Source organism: Gymnoscopelus braueri (genome assembly GCF_963280865.1).
Source record: "Gymnoscopelus braueri genome assembly, chromosome: 4".
NCBI classification, from domain to species: domain Eukaryota; kingdom Metazoa; phylum Chordata; class Actinopteri; order Myctophiformes; family Myctophidae; genus Gymnoscopelus; species Gymnoscopelus braueri.
Genome location: NC_137605.1, coordinates 15,141,779 through 15,162,014, shown reverse-complemented (window position 1 = coordinate 15,162,014; position 20,236 = coordinate 15,141,779). Strand labels below are relative to the sequence as shown.

Genomic DNA, 20,236 nt, shown 5'->3' with positions numbered 1-20,236 from the left:
TTTCCGGGAGGATATCGATTATTTATCGCGGGAGAAAGTATCGCGATATATCGTCCCACCCATAATTTCTACATTGCAGTATTGATACTTTTACTTTAGATTTGAGTACTTTTTCCACCACTGCTTTTGTCCACTTTGTCCAACACTGCTCGCTCGGCTGGTCTTTGAAAATGAAAAACGTTGAGAATTTCGTCTCTCTCTCTCTCTCTCTCTCTCTCTCTCTCTCTCTCTCTCTCTCTCTCTCTCTCTCTCTCTCTCTCTCTCTCTCTCTCTCTCTCTCTCTCTCTCTCTCTCTCTCTCTCTCTCCCTCCAGATGAGTTCGTGCAGCAGCCGTGCGTTGACCATCCTGTCCACGGTGTTCGGGGCGTGCGGGCTGCTGCTGGTGGGCGTGGCCGTGTCCACGGACTACTGGCTCATCATGGTGGAGGGCATCATCCTGCAGCAGAACCAGACCATGGAGGTGAAGATGGCCCTGCACTCGGGCCTCTGGAGGGTCTGCTTTGTGGCCGGTACGGGGAAAAACACACACACACACACACACACACACACACACACACACACACACACACACACACACACACACACACACACACACACACACACACACACACACACACACACACACACACTCCAGTGTAGTTTTTGTCTAGTTTTAGTCGACTAAATATCATAAGATTTTAGTCGACTAAATCTACAGTTGATTTAGTCGACTATAATTTATTTTGGCGGTGCCTTGATGGCGTCGTAATGGCTGATTTTACACTTGGTTGCGTGCTGAAAATATGAAAATGATTTCAAGAATGTATATATAGATATAGATATAGATATAGATATAGATATAATTTTGTATACAATATAGCATAGTAAATTGAACACTCACTCAGTCATGCACATGCTCAGTAAGTCTTAATAGCTGCAGCTATTGTATGTTGCTTACATCGCAGTGAAGTAAGGTCACCGAGGCATGTTTGACCCTTCTATAGTTTTTAACCTTTAGAGGGCAGTAAATGGTCTGTGTGCCTGTCCCCAGGGACATATAATGGAAGTTAAGGGTTTCATTTGAATGTGCTGTCTGTGTGTGTCTCTGTCCCCAGGGGCAGAGAATGGAAGATGTGTAGCATCAGAGTATTTCACCGAACCGGAGATTGAGATCACCACGGAAAATACTGCAAACATTCTCAGTGAGTATATCGCTAGTACTACTACTACTACTACTACTACTACTATTACTACTACTACTACTACTACTACTACTACTACTATTACTACTATTACTACTACTACTACTACTATTACTACTACTACTACTACTACTACTACTACTACTACTACTACTACTACTACTACTACTATTACTACTACTACTACTACTACTACTACTACTACTACTATTATTACTACTACTACTACTACTACTACTACTACTACTATTACTACTACTACTATTACTACTACTACTACTACTACTACTACTACTATTACTACTATTACTACTATTACTACTACTACTACTACTACTACTACTACTACTACTACTACTACTACTACTATTACTACTACTACTACTACTACTACTACTACTACTACTACTACTACTACTACTATTACTACTACTACTACTACTACTACTACTACTATTACTACTATTACTACTACTACTACTACTACTACTACTACTACTACTAATATTACTACTACTACTACTACTACTATTACTACTACTACTACTACTACTACTAAAAAAGTATTTTTTTGGGTGAACTACAGTATCCCTTTAAGGCTCTGTTCCATTTAGCGTAGCAGAGTGGTCCTCTATTTAATTTCAAGGACCCCCAAAACTCTGATAATGTACAAATGGAACCGAATGGACCCGTGTACACTCTCGGAGTTACACACCCGTTAGGGGCCATTTGGAACCCCCTCAAGGAACCATGAGGGTACCTGGACCACACTTTGAGACCCACCGGTGTAGCACCGTGTTTCCAGTGAGCTAACATGCACAATAGACCATATTCACACGGCGGCCATATTGGAATTTAACATTGAAAGTGCCGCCACCCGGGGTGGCTACTTTCATTGACTTCATAGAAACATGGCCGCCGTGTGAATATGGTCTATATCAACACCCTGACTCTGTTTGGCCAGAATGGAACAGAGCCTTCATTAGTATCATTGGTAACACCTGGCCTGGGGCTGCTGTACCAAAACAATGTCTGTCAGGTCTAGCGGAGCGGAGACATTTTGGCTCCTGCAAGCTGCAAAATATCATGTCATATCATATAATAAGGCAGAAAGCTAAACAACGTACGGTACTATAAGAGAAGGTTAGATATAAACAGCAATAATTACAATGTTATATAATTCTGCCACAATTCTTCCTCAGTGTCCCATTAACCTTTCGTCCTGCGTCTGTCAATAAGAGGGGGTATACTGTGTTCTCTCCAGTAAAACAATCCATTTGAGACTACAGCCTCCCTTTCCCATTAATTACAACCAGCCTCCAGTCAAAAACAAGATGTAACAACAAGTCGTCTCTGTCGGGGTGGAAACCTCATATATGTCCAAAACTGTTACTTTTCAGGATTCAAATTCGAAAGCATCAAAACAAAAGTAGCTCGAAGCTACTTTTGATGCTTTTGTGTGACGCTGTAGTATGATCAAGTAGGGCATTAACTCATTAAGACCCGGAACGCACCTGTGTCATTTTTTTATTTGAGGAAAAACATTATTTTACACTTTGGCTATTCAAAAATAACAGATCTACAAGCTCATAGCGCGGCACCGAGTGCCGCGCTACAAGCTTGTAGATCTGCTATTTTTGAAAAATTGTGAAAATGTGTGCAAATCTTTGAATATATATTGTTTAAAGTGAACATTTTTAAATCTATTCTTTGCTTCTGGGGGGTCCCTGGAACAAAATATTTTGAGATGGGGGTCGGCGGCAAAATGCATATAATTTTGGGGGTCCTTGACATGAAAAAGTCAGAGAACCACTGATATAGAAACATACGTTTTTCAGAATACTGTTGGGATTTAGGAGACATGTAGAATCGTCCTCAGGTCGTAATGGGTTAATTTACCAACAAAAAAAAAAGATGGAGATAAGAGGTTTCTGCCCGACAACAGCGAAGTGCTATTTGATACAGCGTGGCTCCACATAGGCCTGTCCTTCCCTCATGCATCAGTCTGTGTTTCTGTAGTAGCAGGTTTTTGGACGGCAGTGTTGGAAAGTAACCAAGTATACATTTACTCAAGTACTGTAATTAAGTACAATTTTGAGGTGCTTTCACTTTGCTTGAGCATACATTATCTACAATACTTTATATTTCTACTCCGCTAACACCTCTGAGGCAAATATTGTGATTTTGACTCCCCTGCAATAATTTAAAAACTTTAGTTAAACTCTACTTTGTAGATTGTAGAGTATTATTACAAACCATACGTACCCCTTAAGCCCTATATTTTATTTTTCGTGTATACTATACAGACATTACATCTGACCTGTTGACCACATTTTCTCTTCACTTTTCCTGATCTTTCCCTGTAAAGTATTTATTTCCCTCCATTGTCGTGCCTTATTTGCCTGGTGTGAAAAGAGGCCAATTCAAACCTGGCACCATTTCACACTTGGCAAATCCCCCCCTTTGTCCGTGACAAGGCTTGGACTATCCACTGATGTTCCACAGAAGTGCCAAAGGCAGGCTCTCTGAAACTTTGGAATGTCACTGTGTGTGGTTTCGACACGCTACAGTAGACTGTTGTTTATTTTCTGACCATAATGCCGGTGTGAAACTGCAATGACAGACAATGCAGACAGAGCACCTTTCTTTAAACGTACGTTTCTGACAGAATGCGCCAATGAAACACTATCATGAGCGCATCGAGCGCCAGACCATTCACACACGATGTTGACGTCGGTCGGACTATGTAGTTATACGTTTTTATTGTGGGAGATGAGGACTGACTGACAACATTGTTTATAAGTCATGCATTCAAACAAATGTTTGTAATAACTTGTAATAACGTAATAAATAAATGTTTTAATAATTCAATTACACATACTCATAACACAGCGTCTGATGACTTCTGCTTTAAAAAAAAATAATAAAACAACATTGCTGACTACATCTAATATACAAGATAAAGATTACACTCTTTCATGTGGGAAGGGAAGGGGCCAAACGCCCGAAGGGCGCTTTTTTCTAGTTTCCTGAAAGTGTCACATCTGTGACGTTGTTGACGCTGATATGTGCTGATGACGCATCCTTGAACAATGTGCTCTCGTTGCAAAAGGGGCTAAAAAAATGCGGCTAAAATAAAAAGTCAAACCTGCAGGCGACACATAGAGGTGCGCGTCAGTCAGCCCCAAGGACAATCAGGCCAAAGGACAATCAGCCCCTTTGACTCCTCAACGGCAGTGGTGGAAAAAGTACTCAAATGTTTTACTTAAGTAAAAGTATCAATACTGCAATGTAGAAGTACTCTGTTACAAGTAAAAGTCCGGAATTCAAAACTTACTGGAGTAAAAGTACAAGAGTGTTGGCATCAAAATGTACCAAAAGTAAAAGTACCTACATGTTTGAAAATAGCAGATCTACAAGCTCACAACGCGTCGCATTGCGACGCGTTGTGAGCTTGTAGATCTGCTATTTTCAAATAGCCCATGTATAAAATAGGGCTAAAGTGGTTAATGTATGTTTAATAATATCATAATTTATATCTGCAAAGTAACTAGTAACTAAAGTTTTCAAATAATTGTAGTGGAGTATAAGTACAATATTTGCCTCTGAGATGTAGTGGAGTAGAAGTAAAAGTATAGACAATTGGAAATACTCCAGTAAAGTAAAAGTACCTCAAAATTGTACTTAAGTACAGTACTTGAGTAAATGTACTTTACACCACCACTGAAAGTGGCCTACAATTCCTAAAGTTGTCCTACCACACATGATCTGACAATGCATTCTCCCTGGAAGGGGGGCGGGGGCAAAAAAGGCACATGTTGACTAGGGGGGGATATGAGTTATGATTCTGTCCCTATCGGGACATTAAAGGACAACTTTTTTTTTTTTACAACCAAGGTTTATATTTTAGCTTGTAATTAAAGTAAATAAAAGATGAGTATTATTTTTTTTTCATTTACTGCTTTCTATAGTTTTAGCAATTCTGTCCGGTGGCTAAATATGCCTTTTTTTACACAATAAAAAAGGTCCTGTGGTCTTTGATGGCCAGATGTGAGTTATTGGGGGCTAGAAGATCTATTGTAAATAATAATAAAGAAAACGCCGGATTATTGTGTTAAAAAAAGGCATATTTAGCCAATGAACAGAATGCCCCCGCCCACTGTAAAAAATATCGCGAAAATTGCTAAAACTATAGGAAGCAGTAAATTAAAAAATGTTAACACTCATCTTTTATTTACTTTAATTACAATCTAAAACATAAACCTTGGTTGTAAAAAAACAACTCGAATGGTGCTGAGGCGGACTTCGTAGCGCTGGGCACGGCGGCCTCCAACGTTTTAACTGTTTCACCCTTTTACGTCTTGGGTTTGAGAACTGCACTTCCGCATTCCTGGAGCGCGGAAGTGCCCAGGATGACACTGTTTGCCTGGAAGGGTACCCACTTCCAGTCAAACGTTTCACATTTGGTTATATTTTTCCAAAGTAGTCACGATATGCATTTTGGGGAGTGAGAGTGTGTTGGATTTGAAACCTGGTTTCCCCGCGTGGGAGACCAAATATCTGCTGCTCAGGCAAGAGGCAATCCCTGTAGGGAGACCACCTCCAACCACTGCAGATGTGATTATATTATATTAACATACTCTACCATAGAGAGGGGCTCAAATAAAACATTTATTCATTCAAATACGTTCTGGATTTCAGCTCTGAGAAACAAGAGGAAAGCAAACTTCTCTTGTACCTGTAGTATGCAAAAAAGGTTTCAGCTGTAACTCTGTTATCTGTGCGTGTGTGTGTGTGTGTGTGTGTGTGTGTGTGTGTGTGTGTGTGTGTGTGTGTGTGTGTGTGTGTGTGTGTGTGTGTGTGTGTGTGTGTGTGTGTGTGTGTGTGTGTGTCGTATAGAGATGGTGCGCACGGCCACGCCCTTCCCCATGGTCTCTCTGCTCTTCGTGTTCACGGCCTTCGTCATCAGTAACATCGGCCACATCAAGCCCCAGCGCACCATCCTGGCCTTCGTCTCCGGAATCTTCTTCATCCTCTCTGGTAAGGCAGCGAGCAGCCTTCATGTCACCCTTTGATCCATTACCTCGGCTTATGGGACAGTGGGCCACAGGTGGCCCTGCGGGCCGTAGCCCCCTGGTGGGCCACGAGGATACTGCAAGTGGGCCCCCCAAATAATTGTCCATGATACTGACCATGATACTGACATGATACTGACATGATACTGACCATGATACTGACCATGATACTGACATGATACTGACATGATACTGACATGATACTGACATGATACTGACATGATACTGACATGATACTGACCATGATATTGACATGATACTGACCATGATACTGACCATGATACTGACCATGATGCTGGCCATGATACTGACATGATACTGATACTGACCATGATACTGACCATGATACTGACCATGATACTGACCATGATGCTGACATGATACTGACCATGATACTGACCATGATACTGACATGATACTGACCATGATACTGACCATGACACTGACATGACACTGACATGATACTGACATGATACTGACCATGATACTGACATGATACTGACCATGATACTGACATGATACTGACCATGATACTGACATAATACTCACATGATACTGACCATGATACTGACATGATACTGACATGATACTGACATGATACTGACATGATACTGACCATGACACTGACATGATACTGACATGATACTGACCATGATACTGACCATGATACTGACATGATACTGACCATGATACTGACATGATACTGACCATGATACTGACATGATACTGACCATGATACTGACATGATACTGACATGATACTGACCATGATACTGACCATGATACTGACCATGATGCTGGCCATGATACTGACATGATACTGACCATGATACTGACCATGATACTGACCATGATACTGACCATGATACTGACATGATACTGACATGATACTGACCATGATACTGACATGATACTGACATGATACTGACAGTTACTGACCATGATACTGACCATGATGCTGACATGATACTGACATGATACTGACATGATACTGACATGATACTGACCATGATACTGACATGATACTGACATGATACTGACCATGATACTGACATGATACTGACATGATACTGACCATGATACTGACATGATACTGACATGATACTGACCATGATACTGACCATGATACTGACATGATACTGACCATGATACTGACCATGATACTGACATGATACTGACATGATACTGACATGATACTGACCATGATACTGACATGATACTGACATGATACTGACCATAATACTGACCATGATACTGACCATGATACTGACATGATACTGACATGATACTGACATGATACTGACATGATACTGACCATGATATATGTGTGTGTGTGTGTGTGTGTGTGTGTGTGTGTGTGTGTGTGTGTGTGTGTGTGTGTGTGTGTGTGTGTGTGTGTGTGTGTGTGTGTGTGTGTGTGTGTGTGTGTGTGTGTGTGTGTGTGTGTGTGTGTGTGTGTGTGTGTGTGTGTGAGAGAGAGAAACTGTAATCTACCTGAAACCTTAAATCAAATACATGAATTAATTGATGAATTAATTAAGAACATTAAGAACAAATGCACTAGGTATAGTGTAAGTGATTGAGAAATATGACCGGTTGTACACTGCATAAACAGAATACATTTATTTTTTCAGGGAGTCAGGGAACTGCATTGCTGTAGTTTACCCTTTTGTCCAGCAAGTGGCAGTAATTTTCATCTTCACGCATTCCCACATGTGAGAGAATGATGGGCACCGTTTTCAACCAATAGGCTTTAGGCACAGCCGCCATATTGGAAAGAGGTCTTACCAATTAATTAAGACTCTGCTCCATTTAGTGTGGCACAGTGGTTCTCAAAGTTTTTAATTTCAAGGACCCCCATAAGAGTGTACCAATGGAACCAAATGGACCCGTAACAGTCCAATTACACCACCAATAGTGGTGGTGTAATGTGAAGGGAAAGGGGTATAGTTTATAGTCTGTGCTAAAGCTATCATCGCTTTCGGGTGGAAACCTCATATCTCCATATTTAAAATGTTTTTTAGTTTTTTCTTTGTAAATGAATGTCCTACGCTTCATGGATGTGAAAATAGACGATCTACAAGCTCACAAGCGTGTAGATTTATCAGCTATTTTTTGAAAAATATTTAAGGTGAAAATGAAAATGGTTAGGCTATTTCTGTCTGTGGCTTTTATAAAAACTATTTAACCAATGAAAAGTGTTAAAGACGGGGTGCCGTGATTTTCAGTGATCCCCCCCCCCCCCCCCCTAAAACATAATCATCAGGTATTATGGTTATACTAGGTGTATCACTCGCTATTGATATAAAGCATTATTAAATTATATGTCGTTGCTGTCGGACAGAAACGAGCTAACTCCATTTTTCCGCTTTTTCATTTTTTCCCCATAAATCAGTGCTATTGAACACCCTTTACGTCCGTGTGTTGATTAAAACATATTGAACCAATGAAAAGTATTAAAAAGCTCCATTGGATCCTCAAACTTTCTGCTAAACCAGCTAACTCCACCAAAAGGGGGTGGAGTTAGCTGTTTTTTGCTGACTCCAGGCTCCACCCCCTTTTGACCTCCAACCTCATTGTGAGCTTGGAGGTCCATTCAGCTGTTCTTATCAATGATGAACAAAACCTCCTAACTCCACTTTTTGTTTTGTTTTTGTCATTTCCTGAAAAACAAGTTAGCTGGTTTCTGCCCGACAGCAGAGATATATAATTGTCCATGCCCGGGGATGCGCTCACTCAAAATATTTGCAGTTTGGGCAAGGCATGTGTTCCTATGAGTCTGCCTGTCTGCGACAGTTACAACACACACACACACACACACACACACACACACACACACACACACACACACACACACACACACTCACACACACACGTGGCAGCTCCACACTTTGTGATTCACAGAGAGAACTTTTTGTCCGCAGCCGCGAGGCAAGCCGGACCCCCAGCGAATGCTTCACTGGGGTCCACGGACCCGACACTCTGCTCCGTTGCGCGCTGTGCTAATAACACAACCTGGATTCGAACATATTGCACGTGTCCAATCTGCGTGCTACAGTAGTAGTATGAAGATGATATCCAAAGCGCCCTCCCGCTCATAAAACACAGTGTGTGTGGACATAGGTCGTAAATGAAAGTCTTTTATACGTTTGCAGAGTTCTCTGTGGAGCATAGAGTTATAATATATCTCAAAACAACTTTATTTCAAATTTTGCTAACATTTTGGCATTTTTAATAAATGTTTTCCTAATGTGTTGGCATTGATTACACAGATATCCATGTTTATTCTTATTTAGACTAACCTTTGTGTGGCTGTATTGCAAACGTAAATATGACAATGTCTTAGTAAGTGTTTTTTGGCAAATCATCTGTAGTGGTAGATCTCGGCTCACGCATTGGAATAAAAAGTGCTCATGGGCTTGAAAAGATTGGTTACCACTGCCATAGACTGTAGGGGTGTTTCACAAAAACGCTAATAAACAACTTACATTTTATGGGAAGAAGCCACAGAACTGACCGAAAAACTGAAGTCACAACGGAAAAAAGTCCGACCCAGGTCTCGCAAAATGTACCCGTCTATTTCCCCTGGGGCCTGTTCCTCAAAAGGTGAATTAGAGCTAAAGCCTGGCTTTATCACCTATCCTGGCTTAATTTAGCCAGGATTAGAGCTGAGTCGGTTCCTCAAAAGGTGAATTATCTTGAAGATTAGTTTAGCCAGTTCACCCTGGCTAAGTTTAGCCTTATCCGATTCCACAAAAGAAAATTGAAGCAAGCCTAGCTTAGTTACCATGGCAATTTAGCTGTGAAGTTAGCCTGGTCAGGAGCAGGCTAACAGCCAAGCTTACTTAATCCAGTGTCTTTGTTCTTCAAGTTTTTCCACAGTTAATTCAACACATGTGTTTGTATATGGACTCATTTGAATGACCCTGCATTCAAATAAAATGAAATCAATACAATAAGATATAATCAATGTAATTATATTACTGAAATAGTGTGTGACCATGAATCATAATTGTTTCACAATGACTCATGTGATATGTCATCACTCTGTTAACACTATAGTTCATATTGTTGTTAGATGTTTGATAATATATTACCAATTTCTTAAAATATTATAAAAAATGTCTAACACATACATATACATATATACATATATATATATATATATATATATATATACATATATATAAATATATTGAAATATATATGTAAATTATTAGTTACAGGTTTAAAGGAGCCTCTTTGTAAGTCAATAAGGAGCATATTTTAAATTATCAATTTCTAGTCAATGGAGAAATTATTTTTTATTTCTTGTCCACCTTTGGAGTTACATCATGATGGCAAGGTAACAACACAACCCAAATCTCTCTGTGCTTGCAATACTTTGCCACGCTTTCTCCCTGGATCTATTTATTGCGGTCGCGTTTCCTTTCTTGCTTAAATACATTTTACTTCCTTGTATGATTTCATGAGCTGCTGCAGTGCTGCTGTTCAGCCACAGAGAAGAACGCCTCTCTGGTTTTGGACTCCGTGATTGGTCAAGTTCAAGGATTCTGCTATCGACTTTCATGGTCTTTTATAGAAATACGTGAAGCCTGGCTTCATTATCCTGGCTCGACACAGCCTGGCTTGACAAGGTCTAGCTCGACAAAGTCGCTCCTTTTCAGCCTGGCTTGGCGTTCCAGGAACCGAATAAACCAGGCTATACGGACCCGACTTTGTCAAGCCTGGATTTGACTTAAGGCCAGGCTTTTTTAATTCACCTTTTGAGGAACAGGCCCCTGGCTGTATAGGGAGACATGAGAGTGCAGAAGATGAGTGTAATTCAGGTCATACGAAACCCTCACGGATTTCACACTCAATCACACAGACGCAGGGAGACTCAACTATAGCTGCAACTATAGTCACTCAACATTCAGCACATGCACATGGCTGAGAATTTGGAACATTATAGCACAATAATAGCATAGAATTGTGGTGTTACCAACTAATTTCCAAAAACCTGGAAGTCAGTCAGTCAGTCTGCACAATCCGAACTGATTCTGTATACATAGAACAAGTGCCAACATTTAACAGTATAATATTCCCTTTATTCATAATTTTACGGGAACGATCTGTTGTTAAAATGGTATACTACTGCAGTGCTGCCAGCCTGCCATATTCTCATGAACAGAAATAATGATATTCTCACTGCTGTGGTGCCATTTTGTTGCAAGATATCAACTCAGGGCCAGTTCAATCATGTTGTTTTCAAACGTTCTTGCTTTTCTCCCCTTGATGAATATTTTATCCCAGTCTGCTGGTTCCTCCCTAGTTGAATATATGCAGTTTCACATCAGTTAACCTAGGAGTGTAATGTCCACAAAACGTTAGGGTATACACACATTCTGCATCAATGACATGTGCAGTACTGCAGTACATTAATGTACTGTTTACCAAACAGTGGGTTGGGACCCATTTGTGGGTCTCGGGTCCATTTTTATGGGTCGTGAGTAGATATCCCCTTTTTTTCCCTTCATTTCCTACATTTTGTTTTGAATTATTTCAAAAGATTTTCATGAATTAGAAACGAGTTTTTCTAAATAATTTCATAAATAGATACCAACAATCTAAGAAATTCCATAAAGTTCTAAAACAAATGTTTGAGAAGTAGTGAAAATAGCCGATCTGCAAGCTTGTAGATCAGCTATATTCACTAGTTTGGGTCCTGGGCAAACGTCTAATCTAATCTTTTGGGTCTCAAGCTAAAAAGTTTGGGAACCACTGCATTAATGTAAATAACTATTAATGCTATTAACTATTAATATTAATGCATTCATTATTAATGCAAATAATGCACAGAGAGCATCAATAAGAAAGCTAAGGATGAAATGAACGGCTGCATCATGCTCTGTTGCTTACATAACAAACACTGGGATATTGAATACAAGTAGATAAGCTCTAAAACAGTGGTTCTCAAACGTGTTGATGTCAGGGACCCCCAAATGAATATGTATTTGGCCGCAGAACCCCCATCTGAACATATTGTATTCGATTTATTTTCAACATATTTAGAAAATCTACAAGTGCACAACAAATGTATTTAGTGTAAACATGATTATACTGATTTTGATGCTATATTAATGCATTTTGCCTGGGACCCCCTGGAACTCCCTTAGGACCCCTGATGGGTCCCTGGACCCCCACAATGAGGACCACCGCTCTCTCAAACCACCACTCAATTCCAGCTAGTTATTACCATGTAAAAGAATATTGCGTTTTGGGTTTACATTTCCCAAACAAATTGATTGATTGATTCATTTTAGAAGTATAATATAAAACATTGCTTCTCAAAGTGGGGTCCGGGGACCCCCAGGGGTCCTTAGGGGGGTACCAGGGGGTCCCCAGCAAAATGTGTTAATATAACGTCACAATCATTTTAACCACTTTAACCATATTTTATACTCTGGCTATTGAAAAATAGCAGATATACAAGCTCATAGCGCGGCACCGAGTGCCGCGCTATGAGCTTGTAGATCTACTATTTTTTTTTAAATCCCTGGCACAAAATATTTTTGAGATGGGGGTCCGCAGCCAAATACATATAATTTTGGGGGTCCTCCTTGACATGAAAAAGTTTGAGAACCACTGACATAAAACACGAGCAGAGCTGGCATCGTGAAGTCTGCATGTGTTCAGTGGTGGAAAGTAACTAAGTACATTTACTTAAGTACTTTACTTAAGTACAATTTTGAGGTATTTGTACTTTACTTGAGTATTTCCAATTTCCAATACTTTTACCTCTACTCCACTACATCTCAGAGGTAAATATTGTATTTTTACTCCACTACAATTATTTGAAAACTTTAGTTACTAGTTACTTTTCAGATGTAAATTATGATATTATGAAACATACATTAACCACTTTAGCCCTATTTTATACCTAGGCTATTTGAAAATAGACGATCTACAAGCTCACAACGCGTCGCAGCGCGACGCGTTGTGAGCTTGTAGATCTGCTATTTTCAAATATTTTCGTACTTTTACTTTTGGTACTTTAAGTAGGCTACATTTTCATACCAATACTTTTGTACTTTTACTCAAGTAAATTTTGAATTCCGGGCTTTTACTTGTAACAGAGTACTTCTAAATTGCAGTATCGATACTTTTACTTAAGTAAAACATTTGAGTACTTTTTCCACCACTGCATGTGTTGCACCCGTTTTGTTTTGTCCGACCTTGGTGCTTTTGCTGGTGCCTGCATGCGTTTCTGTATTCTGGCTTTTACTTATTTAGACAGCGATGTTCTTTTTCACTGTGAGTGACAGTGACACACTTTAGACTTTCCCATGAAGCGTGACATGGTGGCTATAAAAGGGAGGCCGTGGCCACTTAACAGCTCCGGGGCTGTTTTAATTTTACATTCCAACAAAGACGAACATGTGCCATCTGGCTTTGGATGAAACCCCCCCGCGTCCACATCCCCCCCCCATATCGTGTTGCTGTCGGGTGGAAACCTCCTAAGTCCAAAACCGTTCCTTTTTTAACCCTATAGACCTGAAGCCGATTCTACAAATGTCTTCTAAATCCCAACAGTATTCTGAAAAATGTATGTTTCTATATCAGTGGTGCTCACACGTTTTCATGTCAAGGACCCGCCAAAATTATATGTATTTGGCCGCCGACCCCCATCTCAAAATATGTTGTTCCAGCCAGGGACCCCCCAGAAGCAAAGATTTGAGTTAAAATGTTTTGCTTTAAAAGAATATATATAATCAAAGATTTGCACATTTTCATGATTAAAAAAAAATAGCAGATCTACAAGCTCATAGCGCGGCACTCGGTGCCGCGCTATGAGCTTGTATATCTGCTATTTTTGAATAACCAAAGTGTAAAATAATACTTTTTAGCTCAAATAAAAAAATGACACAGATGCGTTCCAGGTCTTAATGGGTTAAAACAAAACAAAAATTAAACGGTTTAAAACAGTGAAAATATTTTCTCTATTTTTGTGCGACACTCTTGTATGATGAAGTAATGGGGGCGGGGGGGGGGGGTAATCAAATGTTGAAATATGAAATAGGATGCATTCTCCCAATTTATTATGCAAATTAGTTATCCATTATGCACTTTGTGTGTCTCCTCCTCTCCTCTCTTCTCTTTTTATGCTCTAATTCTCTATCTGTCTTTTAACTGAGACGACAATGATTGCAATTAAGAATTTCACCCAACTTTCTTGTAATGGGACAATAAAGATCGTCTCTGTCAAGTGGAAACCTCATTATGTCCAAAACTGTCACTTTTCAGGATTCAAATTCAAATTCAATTTGTGTGACGCTGTAGTATGATCAAGTAGGGCGTTAATTTACAGGGGGAAAAAAAGCACAAAAAGTTAGAGTATAGAGATGGTTTCTGCCCGACAGCAAAGACATGCAAGATGTAGTTGTCCGTGAACACGGACTCATCGGTCATGGTGGGCCATATGGCGTGTGTCATGCATGTGTAACACACGCAGGGAGGACACGTGCATGCTAACTGAGGAAGGTTCTAGCCTTGTGGACGAAAGTTAAGTACATTTACTCAAGTTTGGGATACTTTTACTTTACTTGAGTGTTTCCATTTTTCTGTGCTTTATAGTTATACTTCCACTCCACTGCAACGCCAGGGGCAAATGTTGCTACATACTGTAGTACTACGATTTTCGGAGAACTTTATAGTTTGTAGTTACTTTGCAGATTTAGAAATACAATACATTAACCACGTATAAAGCACCATTTACACTTCAGCTATTCGGAAATATATACAATATACAAGCTTGCATATCATATAAGATAACATATTATTCTCCAAAGAGTTGGACAAATTTGGAAAAATATTAGTACTTTTTTGATGTCAACACTGTTGCACTTTTACTCAAGTATTTCTTTATATACAGGCCGTTTACTTGTAACAGAGTATTTCAATATTGTCATATTGCTACTTTTTAAGTAAAGAAATCAGAGTACTTCCGCGCACTGTGAATGAAAGTGTCTTTTCTCCGGAGAGGGTGCAGCGGCAGCCTCGGTCTTTGAAAGCCTGATGTGCTTTGTTTTCCATGGGGAGATGATTGCACTCAACTCGTGTGCTGCCTGCAGGACACTTCACTATATACAGTATTTATAAGAACATGTGCTGTACGTGTGAACAAGGACTTAGTGCGATGTATGCATTAAATAAGACATTCACTATGCTAGGGCCAGGCAATTAACCCAAAATATATCCAAACCGACATTTAGAAACATTTACCGACTTAATCTCGCTCATGTAGGTTCATGGAATAATTGAGATGCAGGGTTGTTTCTACTTTTGTTTAATATCACAGTTTAATATTCGAGTGCACATTTTCTTCATTTTATCCTAGACTTTTTTTCATGAACTCAGTTTGATTGCAGTCAAATGAGGCATGGTTTCTGAATTGTGTGTACAGTAGATGCAACATTTTTAATGGGATGATGAGGGGAGATTGGATAGATTTGCAAGTGTTGAGTGGGGTTTGTACAGGTGGAAACATGTCTGGAGAGGCTACTAAAGCCTAGTTATTGTCACCTTCTTAAAATAATGGCCTGTTATTTTTGCCCAAATCAGCGCTTCAGGACACTGGCCTCTGGTAAAATTGCCTATATCCTTGTTGAAAAGATCATGCTGTTCCCACCCCAGTAGTATGATGGCCTATGTCAAGAGAGTGACCAACTGTAGGCCATTTTATGTTGCCTAAGTCAAAGACAATGTGACTTGGGTCAATTTATTTTGGCCTTACTAGTCAAACAACCATTGCCTGAGTCTGGAGTAAGTCAGTAACTCCACAAATAAGTCAAGTTTACAATTGCCTAAGTCAAAACACAAAATGTAATCCTCCTATGTTACATAACTGACAGACTGTGTTATTTGTATGTCAATAGAATTGTCAATAGTATTGTTATAGACTTTTTGGGTGATAAAGAAATATCATATAGCCTAGTTTGTTATACTCCATTGTACGATGGTGCTTGCCAAAAAGAACACATTTAAAAGCCATTGTAACATGTGTCCCCCCCCCCCCTCTCTCTCTCTCTTTCTCTCTCTCTCTCTCTCTCTCAGGTCTCAGTCTGGTGGTGGGCTTGGTGTTGTACATCTCCAGTATAAATGATGAGGTGATGAACAGACCCAGGGAACCAGAGCAGTTCTTCCATTATCACTACGGCTGGTCCTTCGCTTTCGCTGCTTCCTCCTTCCTGCTCAAAGAGGTTCGTTTAGGAAAGCTGTGTGTGCATGTGTGCGTGCAGGTGTGTAGCTGGCTGCACGCAGAGCGCACAACCAGCTGACCAGATTAGCATTCTCTGAAGTGTCAATGGATACGCCACACTGCAGTGTGTGTGTGTGTGTGTGTGTGTGTGTGTGTGTGTGTGTGTGTGTGTGTGTGTGTGTGTGTGTGTGTGTGTGTGTGTGTGTGTGTGTGTGTGTGTGTGTGTGTATACTGTATGTGTGTGGTGCAGTCTTCTATGATATTCTCCTCTGCTCATCTTCTCACCATTTTCTCCATTGTCAGCACAACAGCTGTAATGTGCTGCAGTGGACACACACTTTAAGCTCCGCCCCTCCACCCCCCCCTCTCTCTCTCTTTGGGTGTCTATTTTTTTCCTTGTGTGTTTGGTCTATAGTGAAACTGAGAGTACCGTAACTGCAGCATTCTAACACACACGCACGCACGCACGCACGCACGCACGCACGCACGCACGCACGCACGCACGCACGCACGCACGCACGCACGCACGCACGCACGCACGCACGCACGCACGCACGCACGCACGCACGCACGCACGCACGCACGCACGCACGCACGCACGCACGCACGCACGCACACACACACACACACACACACACACACACACACACACACACACACACACACACACACACACACACACACACACACACACACACACACACACACACACACACACACACACACACACACACCTCCCCTTACCTTTCAGCCTCACAAATCCTTGACTTATAATGACTTAATGTCATTGTCCTCTCCTTCCTCACCTCATAGTTAGATTTTCTAGCTTAAACAAAAAAAAAGATTTCCCTACTAAGCATTTTGACTGAGTTCAGCTTAATCCCTCTCTGCCTGTCCTCAATTTCATCTCTCTCTGCACTCTCTCTCTACACACAGAGTACAACAACACATTAAAATATCCTCACTGTCGGTGTCGGGCTAAATTATCGTCACCTTGTATGTCCAAAACGGTTTCAAGGAATGGAAAGAAATAACCCGTATTCCACTGGATCCAATGTAGACAATATTTATTCACTCACAACTCTTGTTAACCCATTAAGACCAGGAACGCATTCCATGTCATTTTAAGATGTCTTTGGCTATTCAAAAATAGCAGATCCATACAAGCTCATAGCACGGCACATTTTTGAAAATCGTTGTCATTTGTAACTAAAATCTTTGCTTCTGGGGGATTCTACAAATGTCTTCTAAATCCTAATTTTTTTTGGGAAAAAACTTATGAAACTTATAATATCAGTAGTTCTCAAAATTCTTTCATGTCAAGGACCCCCAAAATGATATGTATTTGGCTGCGGACCCCCATCTAAAAAATGTTGTTCCAGGGACCCCCCAGAAGCAAAGATTTGAGTTAAAAATCTTCGCTTTAAAAATATATATTCAAAGACGTGCACATATTTTCACGTTTTTTCTAAAACAGCAGATCTACAAGCTCGTAGGGCGGTACTCGGTGCCGCGCTTTGAGCTTGTATATCTGCTATTTTTGAATAGCCCAAAGAAATAAAAAAATGACACAGATGCGTTCCCGGTCTTAATGGGTTGATTGATTGATTGATGTACTTTATTTAGTAAGACATGAGAACAACAGTACAAATTCACAATACAAGGTCTACTAAACTGGAAGGCTCATAAAGCACTACGCTTGTTTAAAATGAGTTCCTCATGCACACAAATCATGATGACATATAAGAGACAGACAGATATACACACTACTATACAGAACGTCATACAATCAGCTTACAGGTTACTGGTATGAAGAGTGAAAAATATGTACAAGAGAAGAAAAAGAAAAGGGGGGGGGTTGGGGGGGTAGGTTAAGACTTAGACAGGGGCCATTTTCGAATTGCAGCCTCCTGAAGGTGTATCTTTAGGGCAGTTTTGAAAGTGAGTAGGGTTTTACACTCCTTTACTCCTTTTGGTAGGGCATTCCACATTTTTGTTGAATAGCATGAGAACGAGTTCATTCCCTTTGTTGAGCCAAATCTTGGTTGAACATGATTCGTGGAGCTGCCTCTGGTGTTATGATCGTGGACTTCATTAACGTTTTGGAAGTATTTTGACAAATACAGGGGGATACCAATGTTGTGGTTAATACATTCCATTGGTTAAATATTCATAAAACCCACAGACAGACTTAACCACTTTCAACGTAGCATCCCTATATTGTGCATGTCATTATAGGTGAAACATCCTCAACATTTCCTCTTAACTCTCCCTAGTTTTGCTACTTTTGCGGGACACTGTCAGAGTAAGTAAAATAGGGCACTGATTCATAAAAAAAAAGAAAAGAAAAACTGTCTGCCTGACAGTGGTGATATGTAGAGCGATACATTAAAACATAAAAGAAAGAAGCCACACAGAGCAGTCTGGGAACCCATTCGGTTTTTGCCTCTCGGGATACCACCTCCTTTTTTTTGGGTTTAAAACAGGAAATCGTTTTAGGCTCCTCCCCTTTATTAGTCCACTTCCTCCTGGGTGCTTCTGTGTGTATTACTACTAACAACAACACTACATGTTTACGTTAGTGGTGCTGACAGATTCTGCTGCTAGCAGAATCTGTCTTTAGAGATTGTACACAGAGTATAAAAGTAGGTAATAAAGGTGTGTGTGTGTGTGTGTGCGTGTGTGTGTGTGTGTGTGTGTGCGTGTGTGTGTTGTGTGCGTGTGTCAGGGTGCAGGTGTGATGTCCGTCTACCTCTTCATGAAGCGCTACGCCGAGGAGGAGATGTACCGCCCCCACCCGGCCCTCTACCGCCCCCGCCTGTCGGAGAGCAGCGACTACAGCGGCCAGTTCCTCCACCCCGAGTCCTCGTGGCCTCCGCCCAAGAGGGGGCGCAGCGCCTCCGAGGCCTCCAGCGACATCTCCATCCAGCTCAACCAGACCCCGCCGTCGGGGGGCGGCGGCGGCGGCGGCGGCAACAACCCCCCGATGAAGGGCAACCCCCTGCAGCAGCAGGGAGGAGGAGGGAGGGAGCCCGGCCCCCAGTCCGGCGGCGGCGGCGGCGGCCCCCTGTCCGGGTCATCCTCCGGGGCCAGCTACCACCAGATGCCCCCCTCCCACTCGGCGTCCGCCTACCCCACCACGCACACCCTGCCCCGCCAGCACTCCACCGCCTCCGTCGGCCCCCCGGGGGGCCAGCCCCTCCTCAGCCCCCTGGGACTGCCGCCGTCCCCCGTCCCCCCGCCGCACTACCACGCCCACATGCACATGAGCGCCTCCCCCTGTTAGAGAGGGGAGAGCGTGCTGTGGGCTGGGGGGGGGGGGGGGGGGGTTACATTCTTAGGGTGGGGGTGGGGGGCGGGGGTGGGGGGTGGTGCTGGTGGAGGCACGGGGGTTACACACTGACTTTCCTCCCCAACAGACATTAATGTGACAGTCACATACACATTCAAGCCACTTGAACTGAGGTTATAGCCCACAGGAAATAGCAGATCTGCAAGCTCCCAACGCTGGTAGACCGGCAATTTTTTGGGGGGCGAGGAGATTTGGTGTAGACGGGGGTGACGGGGGACGGTAGTAGAGAGCCAACTCAGGTCCAGTTGAAGTTGGTAAAGCGAGCAAGCAGGGTAAATAATAACGTGAGTGTCACACATCTGGGGGGGGGGGTACGCACTCGTAACGTAACGGACAGAAGAGGCCGAACGAAGGAGGGGGGGGGGGGGTTGGGTCTTCAGAAAGGGATA

General features: G+C 41.7%; 1 protein-coding gene across 2 annotated transcripts; it reads left to right on the top strand.

The window, feature by feature from the left end:
- Positions 1-313: 313 nt before the first annotated feature.
- Positions 314-19,781, top strand: LOC308084169 (voltage-dependent calcium channel gamma-7 subunit-like; the record flags this gene model as incomplete). 2 transcript variants are annotated; one of them, XM_080426708.1, is made up of 6 exons in its annotated part: positions 314-509; positions 1,095-1,181; positions 6,081-6,221; positions 16,351-16,496; positions 19,224-19,441; positions 19,703-19,781. In XM_080426708.1, the coding sequence occupies 6 exons, from the start codon at positions 314-316 to the stop codon at positions 19,779-19,781; spliced, it is 867 nt and encodes a 288-aa protein (XP_080282834.1). The 2 variants fall into 2 exon arrangements, with proteins under 2 accessions (XP_080282834.1, XP_080282833.1); XM_080426707.1 differs by having other exon boundaries at positions 19,224-19,781.
- Positions 19,782-20,236: the final 455 nt, after the last annotated feature.